This window comes from Sturnus vulgaris, chromosome 17, assembly GCF_052056855.1.
Source record: "Sturnus vulgaris isolate bStuVul1 chromosome 17, bStuVul1.hap1, whole genome shotgun sequence".
Classification (NCBI taxonomy): domain Eukaryota; kingdom Metazoa; phylum Chordata; class Aves; order Passeriformes; family Sturnidae; genus Sturnus; species Sturnus vulgaris.
In genome coordinates, this window is record NC_142259.1 from 13,951,183 (window position 1) to 13,969,183 (window position 18,001).

The following is an 18,001-nucleotide window of genomic DNA, read 5'->3' on the forward strand; positions in this document are numbered from 1 at the left end:
TTAAAGAACTTGTGCCAATTTTTTTGGGAATGTTGACCTGCAAGATAGCTAAAATACACCTTCTAGATCTTGCAAAAAGCTTCGTAGGAGGGCCAAATGGGAATGGGGAGCACTGGAGCCACAGCAGTAATCCATTCTGTGAATTTTGTGTTTGGGATTTTTCCTATTCTAAAAGAACAGTGTGTGTGATGTGGCAGAAGCTCATGAAGCTTTTTTACCAACCCCCATCAGTGTGCTGACTGTTTTATTTTATCTATCACAGTGAAGCTGCTGACCCAACAGTTCAGGGAGATCTTTTCGTGGCTTTCTTGATGCCTATCTTTATTTTTTAATAAAGTCCATTTGCTGGAAAATCACAACCTGTATTACAAATGTCAAGAATATTGCAGGCATCTGGTGCTGATTTTCTGGTTTAGGTTATTATGTTGGGCAAGGAGAGGTTGTATCCCAAAAAAAGTTTGTATTTCTTCATAGTCAGTTCTGATTTTAAAAGAACCCTGAACATAACAGTGTAGCAGTTTAGAGGATTGCACATGAAACATTTAATCGAACAAAGCCTTGTTTAGCAGTTTTAGGAACATTTCCTCTTTTCCTGCCTCCCCTTCCTCAGAGAAGAGAATGAATGATTCGGTGCTGGCACATGAGAGATGCGACAGAGTGAGCCCCTGTGAGGGCTTTTCCACCTGGTTTTGCCAAGGAGAATAAAACCCAAACATAAAATCCAATAAACTTAATACCAAGTTCTGCTGCAGCTGTTGCCTATCTCAGACCTCCCCACTTCCCCTTCCTTGCCAAGCTAGGCAACACAAATCACGTTTACAGTTCCTTTTGTGTGGTGCATGTGACAGGGGTTTGCAGTGTAACAAGATTCGTTTTCCGTGTAATCCTCTTAAAATATCCTTCCTTTGATGGAAGGGCAACGAGAGATGGGCACGGGCGGATGGAGAGATGGGCACGGGGGGATGGAGAGATGAGCACGGGGGGATGCGCTCCTGCTGGCTCCTGCTCGGGGAGCACCTCCAGGATCTCGGCGTGTGGCGGGGCTCCACCAGAGCCGCATCGCTGCACTCACACCCCGTTCCCAAGGTGAATCTTAGCTATAAAAATCACCGCTCACGGCAGTGCTTGGCTTACGAACTGGCCTGATCTCATTCAAGACACATCCTTTGTTTTCTCTTTTATTCCTCGCATTACTCAGTGGCAAACTATTTAACGCAACATAATTTACTGTGTGAAGCACCTAAAAGCCGTGCTGTGTACCGCAGGCAGGGGCAGGGTCCCCCCGAGCCGAGCTCCGGGAACAGCAGGAGCGGGGCTGGGGCTGAGCAGGCACGGCGAGCAGTGAGCAGGGCTCAGCACGGCCGCGATGGATGTGGGCGCTTAACTCTTGTTCTTTATTTTATTTTGTAGAAGAAAATTACGTGTCCAAAGCCACGCTCGCCCATCCCAGCAAAGGAAACCAAGCGTACCGATACTGCGGGCTGCCGCCTCCACGGCCCGGGCCATGCGGAGCAGCGCCCGCACCGCGAAATGGCGGCGGCGGCCGCGCCTCCCGCCCCCTGCCCCGGCTGCGAGCCAGCCACAGCGGCGGGAGGACGGGACGGGACGGGACAGAGCAGGACAGTGCAGGACAGGGCGGCCCGGCCCCTGCTCCCCACAGAATAGCAGCGGCTCCACCGCATGGCTCCGCGGCACCGTCCGGCATGGCGGCGATCGCGGCCCCTCAGCGCGGGCGAGCGGGGCGGGCCCGGGGCGGTTCCGGGGCGGTTCCGGGGCGGTCCCGGGACGAGCGGGGCGGTCCCGGGGCGGGGCATGCGGAGCCCATAAATTCCAGCGCGCGGCCCTCCTCGGCCTCTTGCTCCGCATCGGCTGAGGTAGGTGGAGGTGTTGGAGGGTCCGGGATTCCCCTCTGCCGCTTCCTGGAGGCGGGCGGCCAGGGCTATCTGTGTGCCCCCGAGGCATCCGCCCCGCCGTGTGACCGCCCCGCTCCCGCTCGGTTCGGGGCCGTCCCCAAGGGCGCCTCACCGGCCTCGGGCCGCTCTTCCCGGCAAGGTCACGCGGAGCTCCGCGGTGTTCGCTGGTAGCGGTGATGACTCTTTCCCCGTCAGACCGACAGTGTTGACTATCGCTGTCCAAGCCAGATCGTGTCTGATGCCCCAGCGGAGCGGCCGCGGGCCGGTGCTGAGCGTCCGCTGCTGCCGGTACTCACTGTGCTTTGTTTCCCCGTAGGGCGCGGCGGAGCCCGAGGCCTGCGGGAGCCCCGGAGCCAGGCCGGCCATGAGGGCGCTTCCCCGGTGTGCGCCGGCAGGCCCGAGCCTGTGCCAGGGCCAGGCGGTAAGTCTGCAAAATAACTACCGTACCGAGCTAAAATCGCTCCTCTTTATATTTGCTTTTCCAAAAGAGTTCCTGAATTACTTGGGCTGCACATTGCCAGGGTGGTGGCGCAGTAATAACTGTTAATCTCTGCCTGACCCCTCTTTTTCTGTTAAATATCTTGGCTGTCTTGAGCTTTGCTCTAGAACCCCCATACATCGGTGTTCTCTGTTTTTTGGGGAGTATTTCTCTGTGCTGTGTACCTTGGAGCATGCCAAACCAGGCATGTTTTGGGGGAAGGATTTACAGGAACTCTCTCTGCCCGTAGTTCTACCAGGGAAGGTGGGAGTGTGGCACAGCTGCTGTGGGTGTGCAGCTACAGCTCCTGGGGACTTGCTGGTGTAAGTGATGACTAAATTTTTTCCCCATCAGAGCGACAGTGTTGATTTCTAGCTATTCAAGCCAGATCATGTCTGATGCACCAGCAGGGAAATGGTGCTGTCCCCCACACCCTGGTGTTAACAAATGCCCAGAATATTGGAATCAGGGGGCTGATGCTTATGGTTCTCTTTGGCTTTACTCCCAGGGCACTGTGAAGGCAGAAGTTGGGGGTTTGATCCTTGGGGAGACCTGAAATTAAGGCTGTAGCTGACAGTGAAGAAGTGTGATGAAGACATTGTCTGCTTTCCTCCACCATGCCTGAACCTCTAGCAAATAATGATAAGTCTTTGAAGTAAGTGAATCACGTGTTTAATGAAATTTAAAAAGAAAGGAGGGGGAAATAAAGATGGGAAGAAATACCTGAGTACAGGGATTCTCCTCCTGCAGCAGCATTGCATGGAGGTTGTTTGGACCTCCTGTTCCGTGGGGTCCAAAGTGAACAGCACCCAGCAGGCCAGGAAGCTGCAAGCTGCCCCTGTGTGCTGGCTGGAGCAGCGGGGCAGGTGCTGCTGGCCAGGGGAGTACAAAGGGATTGCCATTGTGGCCATGGCTCTGCCAGGGGACATGGAAGTGTGGCACAGCTGCTGGGGGTGTGCAGCCACAGCTCCTGGGGGCTTGCTGGTGTAAGTGATGACTAAATTTTTTCCCCATCAGAGCGACAGTGTTGATTTCTAGCTATTCAAGCCAGATCATGTCTGATGCACCAGCAGGGAAATGGTGCTGTCCCCCACACCCTGGTGTTTACAAATGCCCAGAATATTGGAATCGGGGGTCTGATGCTGATGGTTCTCTTTGGCTTTACTCCCAGGGCACTGTGAAGGCAGAAGTTGGGGGTTTGATCCCTGGGGAGACCTGAAATTAAGGCTGTAGCTGACAGTGAAGAAGTGTGATGAAGACATTGTCTGCTTTCTCCACCATGCCTGAACCTCTAGGAAATAATGAAAAGTCTTTGAAGTAAGTGAATCATGTGTTTAATGAAATTTAAAAAGAAGGGAGGGGAAAATAAAGATGGGAAGAAATACCTGAGTACAGGGATTCTCCTCCTGCAGCAGCATTGCATTGAGGTCGTTTGGGCCTCCTGTTCCGTGGGGTCCAAAGTGAACAGCACCCAGCAGGCCAGGAAGCTGCAAGCTGCCCCTGTGTGCTGAGCTGGAGCAGTGGGGCAGGTGCTGCTGGCCAGGGGAGTACAAAGGGATTGCCATTGTGGCCATGGCTCTGCCAGGGGACATGGGAGTGTGGCACAGCTGCTGGGGGTGTGCAGCCACAGCTCCTGGGGGCTTGCTGGTGTAAGTGATGACTAAATTTTTTCCCCATCAGAGCGACAGTGTTGATTTCTAGCTATTCAAGCCAGATCATGTCTGATGCACCAGCAGGGAAATGGTGCTGTCCCCCACACCCTGGTGTTAACAAATGCCCAAAATACTGGAATCAGGGGCCTGATGCTGATGGTTCTCTTTGGCTTTACTCCCAGGGCACTGTGAAGGCAGAAGTGTGATGAGGACATTGTCTGGTTTCTCCACCATGTGCCTCTTTGTCAGGGGAGAGAATGGTAAGTCTTTTAATTCACCTGTGTTCACTGGTTTTAATAGAGAAAATGGGAAATAACACATTTTTCCAAGGAAGTTGCTTGTGCAGTGCCTTGACAAGTTAAAAGTCCCTGAGGTTTGGCGCTTTGGGGATTAGTTTTGCAGAAGGGGCCTTTGTTTTAACACTGCTTGAATGGGATTCTCAGGCTTTAGCACTTACAAAGTACTTCTTGAAGATCCCGGGAGCTTTTGTTCCTTGTAGTTTTTGGGGTTCCCCCAGAATAGGAGGTTCTCATGTCCTGACAAGTGGATGGAAGTCGTGCTTTCAGCAATGTGTCCGTTTGCAAGAGGAGGGATTGCTTTTGGTTTTGTTTTTGTTACTTGAAGATAAACTATATGGCATCTGAAAACCTGCCTGGCTACAGGTTAGCATTTCACTTAATTCTTCAGAAAATGTGCTTACCAGATCCTCAGATAAACAGCTGCTGCCACTGGCTCGTCCAGTTCTGCCTCATGCTGCTGTTGAGGTGCAGCTGCTCTGTCTCCAGGGGAGCTGAAGTCCTGAAGAGCAGGACTGTGCCCTCTGAGAGCAGAAGGACACTTCTGAACTGAGTGCTCATTTCAAATGGTGGGGCTGGTTGAACTGACTGAATATTTCTCTGGCACTTTCTTGTTCTGTTAGTTCCCCCAGTCAAGTCCTGCTGTGAAAGCTCGCACAGTGCAGTTTGAGTTCATCCTGTTTGCAGTGCCTGGCAGGGAGAAAACTTCTGCTCTGTGCAGAGCAGCCCTTGTCTGATGTTTTTTATGGGGACTGGGGTGCATTTGAAAGCTTTGGTACAGTGGATAGACAAAACGTTGGCTGTTCTCTTGACAGGTTGAGATTGATAAGAAGTTGTCCTGGGCCCTGCTGGAGTTTCAGTGCTGAAGAAGATGGATGGTTCTGCTGCTCCCATGCTGCTGCCTGGGATCCTGATCCAAGCCACAGCATTCCCATCAGCTCTGACCTCTCAAAGCTGTCAGGAGTGATGAATTTGTGCCCTGCCAGCTTAAATGGAGGGTGGGTTTTTTTGTCCACTGGGTACAGGGCATGTAACTGGAATGGATTCTGGAACTTGTTGCATGTTTGATGCAGTTGCATGCTTTTGTCTGCAGGGGCCGCATTCCCTGCCTGGCAGCTCTGTTATCCTGCCATTGTCATGAAGGGCAAGGAAGCCTCTCCTCAGAGCAGCTGTCAGGTGTGGGAGGATTGTTTTCAATAAAATCTGAGTAATGGGTGAGTTTGGCTGGTGACTGAAATTCTCTTGACCCGTGTTTAATAGCTCATTCCTGGATCTCCCAGAGCCTGCTGCCTCAAGCCAAGAGAAGAGGCATGATATGGAGCAGAGCTCCACACACCCTGGACTGAGATGCTTGGCTGAGTCTTTTGGCTGTTGCTGTGCTGCAGGTCTAGGGAGAGGTGCAGGCTGTGCTCGGCCTCTGCATAAATAATCAGTTTTTGTGCTGTGTCTGAGCTCATAGTGGCCTTTGGTGTGCATGCTAAGTAGGAAGCAGCAATGATGGAAAATCAGCTACTATTCAACATTCAAAGCAGTCTTCAATTGAGTAGAGATTTTTCATATTCAATTAATGTAAGCAGCCATGATCTCTTGAAACTGCTTACTGGTGAGGGACCAGAACTGCTGCTAATACAATTACTTCCATTAATGTAATGAGCAGAGCTGCCAACGTGCTTGTCCAGTGGGGAGCTGGAGGGACAGATGCAGCTGAAACGTGTTCTTGGCATGTTCATTAGCTCGGCAAGAGCAGGTGCTCAGGTCAGGTCTCAAGCTCTGCATCAGGATAAATTTGAAATGGTTGGTAGGTTACTGATCCTGGGCACCCCTGAATGCTGCGGGGATGGTTTGGGGTTTCTGGGGCAGGGTTTGGGTTCCTGCAGGGATGGTTTGGGGTTCCTGGGGCAGGGTTTGGATTCCTGCAGGGATGGTTTGGGGTTTCTGGGGCAGGGTTTGGATTCCTGCAGGGATGGTTTGGGGTTCCTGGGGCAGGGTTTGGGTTCTTGCAGGGATGGGTTGCGGCTCCTGTGCCCGGCCGGCAGGGGGCGCTGTGCGACCGCTGCTGCACCTCTGGGCGGCGCCGACCCCGGAGACCCCAAACAACGAATGCAGGGGCCCTATAGACCCCCCTATAGCCACTGCAGGGACCCCATAGACCCCCCCTATAGACACTGCAGGGACCCCAATGCAGCAATGACAGAACCTCCTGGAGCACGGAGAACCGGCACACGCCCTGCTTGGGCTTGTAGCAGCCATGGAGAACAGACAACCCTGTTAAAAAATCTCTTGCTGCACTGCTTTGGTAAGTGGTGGGGATGAGGAGGTTTAACTCTGAATTTGAAGCAGCCTGACTTTTGCTGGCCTTTGTCAGCTCCCGAGTTTGTCTGCTGGATGACTTGAATGAGGAGATGGAGGTCAGTGTGTTCTGGACGATGGCTGGCTTGGAGCTGCTGTTCCTGTGCAAGGAGAGCTGCCTTGGAGAGCAGAGCCACAGCCTGGCCCTGCTGAGAGCCAGAACAGCCCCAGCCCCATTTCCAGTGGAGGGATGCTGGTGAGGACACCTTTCCCTCTGCACTGCTCAGGGATGTGCTGGATCCTGGCTCCTGCTGGCTGCCAGCCAGACCTCCTGAGGGCCCAGGGGGCTGGTTAAGCTCATTGCTTTCCTTTCAGAGGCTTCAGAAAGCTGCCTGCCCACATTTAATTCAAATTTATTGAATAATTCTCCTGGGAACAACTAGTTCAGGACTAACTACTACAATAGACCATCAATGAGATCAGTTGGCAGGGCTCTGGCCATGAAGTGCTCTGTCCCCTCCAGCAGAGTTGGTGCCAGGGTGATGATGGTGAGCACAGGGCAGCCTTGCCTCAGCTCTAAACCCGGCTGCCTGCATTGCCTCCAGCCCCAGGGGATGTTCTGAGGTCTGGTAATATCCCTCCCACTTCCACCCCAAACCTGCTCCCGCCTTTGAGCCCTGTTCCCTTGGGCAGCAGTCCCAGAATGGGGCTCAGCCCTCACCTGCCTCCAAAGGCTGTTGCCAGCTCTGCAAAGGTGGTGAGACACAACATGCCTGTGGGGATGCACAGGTACCACTGGATGCACTGTGGATGCAATCCCACTGTGATGGGCTTCATGTCCTGTCCTCTTTCAGGTGCTGCATTGGGTTTGTATGGCCAGGTTTACAGGCAGGGTTTACATCCCTCTTGGGCCACCAGGGATTGGCTGTGCTGGACATGAGGGAAGCTTCTGCCACCTTCTCACCTCCCCCCCCACCAAAACCTGGCCACACCATCCCAATAGAAGTACAGCAATCTGGACAGGAGTGGGGACAAGGCAGAGTCAGGCTGGGAGGGCAGGGATGAGTCCTTGGCTCCAACAAGCAGGTTGTGAGTGATGAGATCTGGCAGAGCCTGGGAGGTGAACTTCCTGAGGGAGGCTGCTCTCTGGGAAAGCCTTTTTCACTCTGTGCTCAGCCCCAAGCAGAATTTGGGGCATCCTGGGGGTTGTTCCCAAGGAGCAGGCTGCGGACATGCTGCCCTCATCCCTCGCTCCCCTGCAGCTGTGTGGCTCCTCCAGGGCAGCCACCGTGTGCCCAGTGTTACGCAATTAGCCACTGCTCGGAGCGGAACTAATGATCATCATTAATGAGCGCAGCGCTGGTGGGTCAGCGCCTGCCGTCCCGCTCAGGGCATGTGCAGTCATGCAGGACTGAGGCACGGCGCCGCTAATGATGCTGCGAGCCGTGGGGACAGCAGCTTCCCGTTAGCCCTGGGCACAGGGCTCGGGCTGCTCTGCAGCACGTACAGAAGGGCAGGTCCGTGCCATCCTCCGCCCATCCCTCGTGCCCTGCGCTGTGGGGCAGGACCTGGTACTGCTCAGCCTGCTTTCCTGCAAGGTGAGGTGCCAGAGCCTGGAAAACGGCACCTGTGGCTGCGATGCATCCTGGAAAGAGCAGGATGCCCAGGGACCTTCCTTTCCCAGTGCAGTGGCTGTGCTGCAGCGCGGGGCTGGGACACAGAGCCCCTCTCGTCTTCCTGGGATCCCTTATTCCACCCACATCGCTCTTGTCACGTTCATAAGCTGCTGACAGGCTGGAGACACCGCCTTGGCATCCATGGAGCCACAGGGGGGCTCAGCAAGCCGTGGCCAGAGGCACACACCAATTTACAGCGCTTGCTCAGGCCACGAGCCGCAGGGAGTGATACCTGCGACAAAAGCCTGGGTTTGCCATACAATCCTGATTTTCCCGTGCGGAATGCACAGCTGGTTTAGGGCAGAGTAGGAATGCAATCCCATCCTGTGTCCAGAAGGTGCTTGGGGAGGAGGGCAGGGGGCTGAGAGCTGAACAGAGAGGGGTATTGAGCAGTGTCCTAATAAACCCCACGTGTGTTTATTTTGGGCAGATTAGGACCGAGACGTGCAGCGGGCTCTGCCCCTCTGCCAGAATCGGGTTTGCCCCGGGCAAAAGAAGGCGCTGGCTTGCGGCTGTGCTGCCCAGCATTAAAAATGGAATCTGAGCAGCGAGGGGGTGACGGGATCTGTGTGATGCAGCAGAGCATCGCTTCCACGGCGGCCGTGCTGCTGCGCGGGAAAGCACAGAGGAGCATTTTACAAATACAGCCGAGGAGCATTTTTCAAACTCAGCCTTTGGATGCTCCGCAGTGGGTTTGGGGCCGGCTGGTAACGTACGACAGACGTGGCGGGTGGGTGGGAGCAGACTTGAACAGGCACTCGCTGCTCCAGGCTTCCCCCTGGAGAGGCTGTGCGCGCTCCTGCTGTTGGGATGGCAGCTGGATCCGACCCTGGGCAGCGCGGCGGGGAGCGGAGCTGTCTCAGGGCATCGTCGCCAACAGGGGTCCCCGGGAGCTCCCACCCACGGGGCACATGGGGGACCAGCAGCTCCGAGGATGCCCGCACTGACAGTGGTGCTCCGGGGGGCTGTCACCCTCAGCATCCCTCGGGGACCTTCGCCTCTGAGACTGCCCCGGGGGACCTGCGCTTACAGGAACACCCAGGGGACTCTCAGTGCTCTGGAAACCCTGGGGACTTCCTTCCCCAGACCTGTCCTGAGGGACACTTATCCTCAGGGGTGTCCCAGGAACTGAAATGCCCCGGAGTAACCCTCCTCCGCAGGGATACCCCAGCGACCTGCTCTGCAGGAGACACGCGGGATGACACCGTCCCCAGGGATGCTCCAGGGACCCGCCGGGAGGGACCTGCCATGTCACGGCTCCCCAAAGGACGCGCGTTGCTGAAGACATCGGGGGGGACCCCCTCACCGCGGGGATGCCCTATCCACCGGGGATGCCCTCATCCACTGGGAGGGACAGCGGGGCTGCGGGAGGCGGTGGCAGGGTGGGATGGCGCGGCTGCGGGCGGGCGGAGGGGTCGCTGTTGCCGCCAGCACGGCCGCCCGCCTCCCCCCACTCTCCCTCCGCCGCCTTTTGTTCGCCGCCCGCGCTCGTCCCCGCCCGGCGGCGGCGGGCGGAGCCGGGGCCGGGGCCGGGCCGGGGCCGCAGCCGCAGCCGGGGCCGAGCCCAGCGCAGCGCAGCGGGAGATGGAGGCCGCGCCGGCAGAGCCGGGTCCCCCCGCGCCGCCGCCGCCGCCGCCGCCGCTGCTCCCGGAGAGGAAGAAGAAGCCGCAGCGGGCGCCGTCGCCCGCCCGCCCCAAGGAGGTGCCCGGCTGGTCGCTGGCCAAGAGCCGGCGCGGCGGCGGCGGGGGGCACCCGGGCGCGGCCCCGCGGCTGGCGGCGAGCGGCGCGCACCCGCACCCGCGGCGGCCGGGCGGGGGCAAGGACGGGCGGCCCGACAAGCGCGGCCCGGCGGGGGCCCGAGCCGGCGGCAAGGGGCCGGCCGGGCGCGGTGCGGCGCGGCCGAAGGGCCGGCGGCACGGAGCCGAGACGGCGGCCCCCGGGGCGAGAAGGACTGGGTCGGGACCCCGCTCGGTGCCCGGGCCCGGGCCGGGGTCCGGGCTGACCGACAGCAGCTCGGAGGTGTCGGACTGCAGCGCCTCGGAGGAGGCGAAGCTGATGTCGCTGGAGCTGGGGCTGAGCGGCAGCGATGGCGAGTCCCCGGGCAGCGCCCCGCCGCCGCCGCCCTCGGCCGGAGAGGCGTCGCCGCTGCCCGAGGAGCCCTCGGCCGCCTCCGTGGCCAGCAGCCGCCTGCAGCTCAGCACCTCGCTCGCCTTCTCCGACCTCACCGAGGAGCTGCTGGACGCCGGCACCGACGGGCTGCTCCGCGAGCTGGAGGACCTGCGCTCCGAGAACGACTATCTCAAGGTGGGCACGGCGCGGCGTGGTGTGGCATCCCTGGCACGGCTCGGGGTGGAGTGACATCGCTGTCACGGCTCGGTGTGGCAGGGGATCCCTGGGCAGTAGTGGTACAGCATGGCATCCCAGGGCACGGGTCAGTCACGGTCAGCATCCCTGGCTATATAGCGTGGTTTAGCGTCCCAGAGCTTTGCAGGGCATCTGAGGGCATGGCTCAGTATGGTGCGGCATCCCTGGCCTTAGCATGGCATGGTGTTGAATCCCAGGGCAGGGTCAGCATGGCTTAGCATCCCTGGGCACAATAGAACATCCCTTGTCATCACAGCGTGGCATCCCTGTGCACAGCGCAGCATGGCACAGCATCCCTGGCAATGGTAATGGCACAGCATGGCATGTCAAAGCATGGCTCAGCATGACACAGCATCCCTGGGAATGGCATGACGTGTCATGGCACTGCATCCCAAGGTGTAGCTCAGTGTGGCACAGCATCCTCGGGTCCAGCCTGGTGCAGTTCAGCATGCCAGGCATGGCTGGGCATTGGGCACAGCTCAGCTCAGGATGGCCTGGCTCAGCCTGGCCTGGCTCAGATGGGCAGCACAGCACATGGCTGGGTGCAGGGCTTGGCATGGCTCAGCCCAGCCTGGCATCCCTGAGCATGGCACAGTCAGGGGTGGCCTGGCATGCTGTGGCTGGGCTTGACTTGGCACAGCGTAACATGACAAGATGTAGTGCCTGGCTTGTCTAAGCCTAGCATGGCCACACTAAACTTAGGGCAGAGCCCAGCTTGGCACAGTATGGCTCAGCTGGGCATGGTCCAGCATGGTGTGGTGTGGCTGGGCACCACTCAGCTCAGTGTTCCATAGCATGGCTTGGCACAGGGCAGCCTTTGGCACAAGGTGGGTCAGGTTAGCCAGGCGTGACCTAGCTGGGCGTGGCTTGCCCTGGCACGGCACATGGGGTGCCGCATGACCAAGCCTAGCATGTACTGAGCTTGGCATGGCAAGGCTTGGCACAGCCTGGGCTGGCACAACTTAGCAAAGCACAGCTCAGCTTGGTGTGGATGTGCTCAGCCCTGTTGGGCGTCCTGGGACACAGTATGGCATAACCTGACCCCGTGCAGCTGGGCATAGCCTGGCAGTCGGGCATGGCTCCCTGCTGCTCTCCCTGTCTGCTGCTGCTGCTGCCAGACCCTGGGGACATTTTCCAGCTCTCTTCTTCCCTCTGGTTCCTGTGCTCCCTGGGGCCTTTTTCCGGGTCTGCCTGGTTCATAGGGGTGTGGTTGAGCCAGGGCAGATGTGCTGTGAGGGGACAGGGACACGGACGTGTCCCACCTCTGGTCACACGTCAGGCTGATGGGCACCGGCACCCACCAGGTGCCACGTCCTGGGGCGGCTGCAGGCATTTTGTGCCCTCTGCTCTCCTTCAGGGTGGAACTGTGGCTGAGCTGCTTGGGCAGTCACCTGCTGGCGACCTCAGGCTGGGTACCAATGGTTCCCAGCTGCTTTTAGGGTGCTGCAAGCTGGAAGTCAGGCCAGCTGTCCTCTGCTGCTGCCCAAGTTTGTGAAAGAGTCAGGATTCCAGCCGGGAGGTGGGCACTGCATGATGCACTGAAGATGCTCAATCAGGCCCTTTGTCCCTTAGCAAAGCCCCAGTTCATGGCTGGTGTCCCAACTCCTGCCAGAATTAGCAGCAACAGCTTATGGGCTTTGATTTACTGGGAGTTGGAAAAACACAGATGAGACCCCTGGGTTTCCAAGAGCACGCGTGTGAGCGCTGCCATTCCTGCGGATAGAGCGAGCGCTTCCTCCATTTCCACGTGATCTCCTTCCTGGCAAGCTGCAGGCCAGCAGGCTGCCAGTGATCTACCTGCCCTCAGGAGTGGCAGCTGAAATCCTCTGGCCAGGAGCAGTGGGAGAGGGTAGAGCTGCTGGAGGCATGCACTAAGAATGGCCATGGGGATGCTGGTGGCACCATCCCTTCTTTGGCAGCACTGGTGTCTCCTCCCTGACTTGTGCATCCTGCTTATATCCATGTTTCCGTGTTGTAGCTCGCTTCTCCTGGCTCTGGAGCAGGAGGTGGCTGGGGTGGTAAAAGCCTTAACCCAAGGGATTGGCACTGTCCATCATGCCATGCAGCTCTTCTTCACTAGGGTGTGGATGAATCAGACTTATCCCAGGTGACTTATTTCCTGGGACTCACCCAAAAACCTGCAAATGAATATTTTTTTTTCATGTATTCATCAGCACCAGCTAGAACCTAGTGCGTATTTAGAGCGAGATGAGGATTTTTGGGGGTGGGAGGGCTTTGGTGACGTTCTGGCACGAGCCAGCCGTGTGTGGTGCTACTACACCCGTGTGACGCTGGGTTTGGGAGCTTCCCAGCAGTGCTCCAGCAGGGCCAGCTCACGTCCCATCTTTCCTCGGCTGCCATCATAAAACCGACTTGTTTAAGCACACTTCACCCCTTTCTCTTTGCAAACCGGATTTGGGGAAGACTGCTTTCCTCCTCCTGGGTGTGCTGGGCAGGCTGGGATCTCCTCTGGCCCCTGCTCTCAGGCCTGTGCACCTGCTGTGACCCCCCCAAATGGGTTATTCCAAGCGTTTCCCCAAAAAGGGCTGCTTTCACAGGCAGGTTGGCAGCCTGGTGAGGGAGGAGGTGGCTTGGTGTCCTTGCCCCATCTCGCTGTTGCTGAGCCATGCAATGGAGAGCAGCTCCCAGCCCTGCTCAGCAGGCTGGAAAATGTGAGATGTGATACTGCAGCAGCTGTGGAGTGACAGGCAGACAAAGAGTGGGCACGGGAGGGTTTGGAGCAAGGGGAGGGGATGCCTGCAAACCCTTTCCTCTCCTCTCCAAGGGAAGGGGTTTAGGCAAGAGCCATGTAGGGCTGGGAGCACAGTGCTGCCTGCCCTTTTCTGCTGCCTGTCCCCCTCCTGCTGCCTGCCCTGAGTCATCCCACATCCCTTGGGGGCTCACATGCATTTCCCAGCTCTGTGGAGATACATTTAGAATGGCTGGGTGCCTTGTTTCTCCCAAGGTAGTGATGCCACCAGCAAAGGGCTCTCTGAGAGCATCCCACAGGGGCATTGGGGGCTGTGTCTGGGCAGCCTGGTTGGCGCTGAGCCCCTGCTCTGCTGCTGCCCACAGGGGCAGGGCCCATGCCTGGAAATCCCAGTAACCACCTGCAGAGCTGGGGAATAGAGCTCTGTTGAGCAGCCACACTGGAAGGGGCTTTGCAGCCTCTTTGGATGGTGCACAGCATGGGTTGGGCTGTAGAGAGCCCCCAGCTGTTTGCCTGGTAATTTATGGGGGCAGGTGTAAAGCTGAGAAATGTTGATTTTTCCCTCACTCTCATTGCCAAGGGGGAGCTGCCATGAGAGCCCGGGGCAGGGATCAGAACACAGGCTGATGCACTGAGCTCCAGGGTGCCGTGGATGGCCAGTGTTTGCTGTCAGAGCTGCTGTTCATGCACCGCTGTTTCAGAGAAACCCCTGTGTGTGACATGGCTGTGCCTTGCCCATCCTTCCCCCATTGCACCCTGGCATGGGCTTCTGGTGCACTGCATTTTCTGGGTTCCCTTTGCTGGCAGGGGACGTGTCTGGGCACCCTGGGCAGTTTCCTTTAAAAATCCCCTCTGATTTTGCGTTTTTTCCGCAGCAAATTCAGAGATAATTCCCTGTGCTGCCTGACGGGTGCTCAGAGTTAATTGAAAGCTGCTGCTTTTGTGCAGTAATCTCAGAGGAAGCCGTGCTTGTTGCTCTCCTGCACAGTAATCCCCGTTTTTGCACGGGGATCGTGGTGAGCCACAGGCACACCCACTGCCAGCACAGCCCCAGCTCTGCACAAAGGCAGCTCTGCCAAACATCCAGGCAGCTCCCACCCTTCCTCCTCCTCTGCTGAGGTTTGGGGGTGAGGCTGGAGGGTGCAGGCAGGGCTGTGCCCCCCAAAATGCTGCCCTTGGGCAGGCTGCTGCTGCTTGGCTGTGCCCCAGATTCTGGGGCTGGCAAGGTGAGAGGGTTGTGCTGTCAGGGGCACCACAGCCCTGCATGAGCCTGTTTGGTGTCCCTTGCTGTTTTGTGCTGCTTGGAGATAGCAGGTCCTGCTGGGTTTGCAGTGTGTGTCCCCTGCTCTGCTCAGAGCTTGTTGCATTCTTGCAGGTGCAAAAAAGTCAACATGTAACTCCCCTTGGGCAGGAGATCTGAGGGTTTAGTTCTGCTTCTGCAACCTGTAATAGGTCTGGTCTGCATTCTGCTCTGCCATCTCCACTGGTCCCTCTCCTGCCCTGTCACTGCTCAGGGTCATCACCCCAAAGCTCAGCCCTTCCTGAAAAAGCTGATGTCCTTTAAGTGCAAGAGTGGACACAGCTGTTGCCTCCTCCTGCTCTAAAAATGCCTGGTTTCTTTTTCCTGAACTGGAGACAGGCAGTTTACATCCCACCTTTCCGTTTCTTAGTTTCTTTAATGATCTCCCCGGGGAGAGACAGTGTCTCCCAGGTTTGTGCAGAGGAGGTTGAAGGTAGGTTGTCCTTTGAGCTGCTCCACTGAGCATAACCTGGCTCCTGCAGCCACGAAATGGGGTGTTTGCTTCTGCACACAATCCCTGGGGCATTCAAATGAGTCTCTCTGGACTCTGGATTCCCAGCGTTTTTTCCAAGACCGGGGATTTGTAGTGTGAAAGCACGGTGAAATCTTTGCTGCTACAGAGATGGGATGAGCGGGATGCAGTGGTGGGTGATCCTGGAGGACAAGCAGGGGGGCAGCCCATGGTGCTGGGAGGCTGTGACACCACACAGAGATGGGCACCCTGTTGTTTACAGGGCAAGTGGCCCGGCTGGGTAGTCCCCAGGGGCATTTGTGTTGGAGAGAAGTCATTTATCTCCTCCTCAGTGTTGCCCACCTGTCACCATTTCACAGTTCGTTTAACATCACTTACAGTGCTCCATGCTCAATGCCATCCCTGAATTTGGGATGTTTTTGTGGGGGTCCTCCCCTCCTCTGGTTCTGCTCTCACCTTAATCCAAACCGATTTTTTTGCTGAGTTGAGCATCAACTCCAGAATATGTTCAGGTGCAAAGGGTGAGGCTCTGTGGCCATCATGAGCCTGAAGCTGTGAGGGGACCCCCATGTGCTGCCTTAGCAGATCAGCTGTCTCCAAGCTCTCTCCCAGTTTCCTGGCATTTTTCCACTCTCCAATCCTAATCCCTTTACTGTGGTTTAGCAGCATTGCCTCCATGGGGTAAACTGGGGCAGGCTGTGCGCCTGCCAGGCTGCATCCACTCAGAGGATTTATCAGTGTTATGGGATGTGGGTGAATTCCTGCAGCACGAGCAAAGACAGACGCTGCTTTCCCAGCCCTCAGTGCTGCAAATCCCCCCAGCTCCACTCCATGGCTGCACTTCCAGGCTTTGCCCAGGCTGGACACGGCCTCCCCCTAAAATAACGGTTGCTACAACCCAAAGCATAAACAAGCAGGAGCTTTAGCAGGGCAAGCCCAGGCTTCCTTCCAGCAAATGCAAGATGTGGTTGGGTTTTTTCCAAGGTCCCTGCTCCCTGCCCTGCTCAGCTGCTGCCTGGGGAAGCCGCATGGCAAGTGAGAGCTGGAGTGGTCAGCACTGAAAGGGGATTGCAGCTGCATTCAAGCCACGATTTGCCTGACTCTGGTGGTGAAAGGCTGTTCTCCCCCACCTGCTGCAGTGTGCCTGCTCACCTGCAACCCATAATGCCTTTCTTTTCTATGGCACCTCCCAAGGAATAGATGCTATAAACCAGCTCTCAGGCTGGTTTGGTTTATGGGGTTTTTTTTTTGGTGCCCTCAGGGCTGTCGCCCTGCTGGTGGGAAGGGTGGGGAGCTGACAGTGCTGGTGGGGGGTTCCCATCGAGTTTGTCACCCTAAGGTGCATCCCAGCCCTTGCAGGGCTGTCTGCCAGCATATGTGGTTCGTTCCTGGGGGGGTTTCACATCTGACCTGTCCAGGAGGTTTTCCCAGACGTGCCTGCAGTGATTCCCCTTCACAGGACAGTCTCTGGCTGTCTCTGGAACAGCCTGGCCCGGTGATCCCAGGACTGCCTGTGCTCATCTCAGAGCCTCGGGGCTGGTTCTGTTCTGAGACAGAACAGAAGCAGATCTGTTCTCAAGACCCCCTGTCGAGGAGCAGAGCAGTGGAGGGTGACAGGACACTGGTGGCCATGGTGCTGGCAGCCCAGGCCAGGGGATAATCCGGGATTGTCTAATTGACGTTCCTCTTTTGTCACAAAGTGTTTAAAGCCAACAGTGAGCGACTGTGACTTGTCCCTGCAGCTGCCGGCCCTTTCCCCAGGCTTGGCTTCTCTTTTCGGGGAGTTCTTGCAGCTGGGGCTTTGTCAGGCCGGGTGAGTGTGGCAGCCACTGTGCCAGTGCCTGGCAGAGCCAGCACAGAGCTGCCATCTCAGGCTCTGGGTCACTGTCACAGCAATGTGGGGAGCAGTGCCCTGTCCCCTCTGCCCAGGGTGAATCAGAGCTGAGCATCCCCAATGCCTGTGCCAGATCCTTTTGTTCCTTCCCTGACCATGCCATGGAGCAGAGTGGCAGTGTGAGCCACTCACTTCTCAAGTGGTAATTGCATTTGGCAATGTCAGGAGGTCTTTAGTGGCAGGGGTTTTGGCAGGAAGGCAGATGCTTGATCCCTTCCCCGGAGTGTGCTGGTCCCACGGGGTCTTGTTGAGGAGAACAGCCAGTGTGATGGCTGGGGAGTTTGCTTGGGGGATTCGGGTTGACACCATGTTCATGGTGATGTAGACAGAGCTTGGTCAGTCCCCACGGACCAGAGGAGACAGTCCTTGAGCATCCCCAATGATCACAGTCCTGTTCTGGATGAGGAGGTGGCACTGGAGACCCCACAGCAGTTGTGTTCCACAGCCTTGGAGGAGGCTTTGGGTCAGTGCTGGTACCAGCAGGATGTCACCCTTGGCTCTGCTGTGACAGTGATGCAATTGCTCTGTGGCAGAGGCTCTGCTGTACTGGAGGAGGTCACTGGGAGAGCTGATGTGACTGGGAAGAGGTGGAACAGAGGACCCAGCCCAAGGACTGCTGCTTGGCAGAAAAGCAAGGGGCAACCTCAGCACTAGTGGCATCTGGTTCATGTCCCCACGTTGCCTCCCTTAGCAGTTGTCCTCGCCTGCCATCTCCTCCTTCCCTCCCTTGCCTCCCTGACACATCTTTTCCAAAGATAACCTAATTTTTGTCCCCGTGGCTGCCGCCTGAGCTGCTCCTGCAGCTCCTCTCCCTCCCCCACCTTCCTCTTTCTTTTACCACAAATACTCTCAGGGTGACTGGCTCACTTCTGAGTGATGGCATCCAGCTGGCTCTGAGCCTTTGCCTGCAAGGATTGGGCTTGGCCCAAGGGTTTGAAGACCTGTGAAAATGGCTCA

General features: G+C 57.1%; 2 protein-coding genes and 4 non-coding genes across 10 annotated transcripts in view; all 6 read left to right on the forward strand.

Annotated features, from left to right (window-relative positions):
• Positions 1 to 962: 962 nt before the first annotated feature.
• On the forward strand, positions 963 to 5,557 carry LOC106853036 (uncharacterized). Of its 4 annotated transcripts, none has more exons than XM_088175144.1 (6): positions 963 to 1,874; positions 2,230 to 2,334; positions 2,900 to 2,949; positions 3,655 to 3,708; positions 4,226 to 4,303; positions 5,155 to 5,557. In XM_088175144.1, exons 1-3 carry the CDS (start codon positions 1,371 to 1,373, stop codon positions 2,945 to 2,947), a joined length of 657 nt encoding a protein of 218 aa, XP_088031270.1. In that variant the 5' UTR covers positions 963 to 1,370; the 3' UTR covers positions 2,948 to 2,949; positions 3,655 to 3,708; positions 4,226 to 4,303; positions 5,155 to 5,557. The 4 variants fall into 4 exon arrangements, with proteins under 4 accessions (XP_088031270.1, XP_088031271.1, XP_088031268.1 ...); XM_088175142.1 differs by having other exon boundaries at positions 1,689 to 1,874; positions 2,900 to 3,046; positions 3,563 to 3,708; XM_088175145.1 differs by lacking the exon at positions 3,655 to 3,708 and having other exon boundaries at positions 977 to 1,874; positions 2,900 to 3,046.
• LOC148221841 (small nucleolar SNORD12/SNORD106) lies at positions 2,077 to 2,161 on the forward strand. Its single transcript, XR_015807433.1, has one exon. It is a non-coding gene; the product is annotated as a small nucleolar SNORD12/SNORD106 (small nucleolar RNA).
• Positions 2,709 to 2,799, forward strand: LOC148221842 (small nucleolar SNORD12/SNORD106). The gene has a single exon (XR_015807430.1). It is a non-coding gene; the product is annotated as a small nucleolar SNORD12/SNORD106 (small nucleolar RNA).
• Positions 3,372 to 3,462, forward strand: LOC148221843 (small nucleolar SNORD12/SNORD106). The gene has a single exon (XR_015807431.1). It is a non-coding gene; the product is annotated as a small nucleolar SNORD12/SNORD106 (small nucleolar RNA).
• LOC148221844 (small nucleolar SNORD12/SNORD106) lies at positions 4,035 to 4,125 on the forward strand. Its single transcript, XR_015807432.1, has one exon. It is a non-coding gene; the product is annotated as a small nucleolar SNORD12/SNORD106 (small nucleolar RNA).
• A 4,331-nt stretch (positions 5,558 to 9,888) lies between the features above and the next one.
• The window catches only part of MTCL2 (microtubule crosslinking factor 2), a 29,098-nt gene continuing 20,985 nt past the window's right edge, over positions 9,889 to 18,001 (forward strand). Inside the window, exon 1 of one of the 2 annotated variants that reach the window (XM_088175136.1) lies at positions 9,889 to 10,608. In XM_088175136.1, coding sequence (XP_088031262.1) covers positions 9,889 to 10,608 — 720 coding nt within the window. The remainder of the gene's footprint in view (positions 10,609 to 18,001) is intronic. The other variant, XM_088175137.1, reaches the window with a different exon arrangement.

What these genes read in the sequence shown, in the direction of transcription:
- LOC106853036 (XM_088175144.1), top strand. Translation starts at nt 1,371, where the DNA reads ATGTGGGCGCTTAACTCTTGTTCTTTATTTTATTTTGTAGAAGAAAAT. An exon ending in CTTGCTCCGCATCGGCTGAG is followed by an intron (nt 1,875 to 2,229) that starts GTAGGTGGAGGT and finishes GTTTCCCCGTAG; the next exon opens with GGCGCGGCGGAGCCCGAGGC. An exon ending in GCCTGTGCCAGGGCCAGGCG is followed by an intron (nt 2,335 to 2,899) that starts GTAAGTCTGCAA and finishes CTTTACTCCCAG; the next exon opens with GGCACTGTGAAGGCAGAAGT.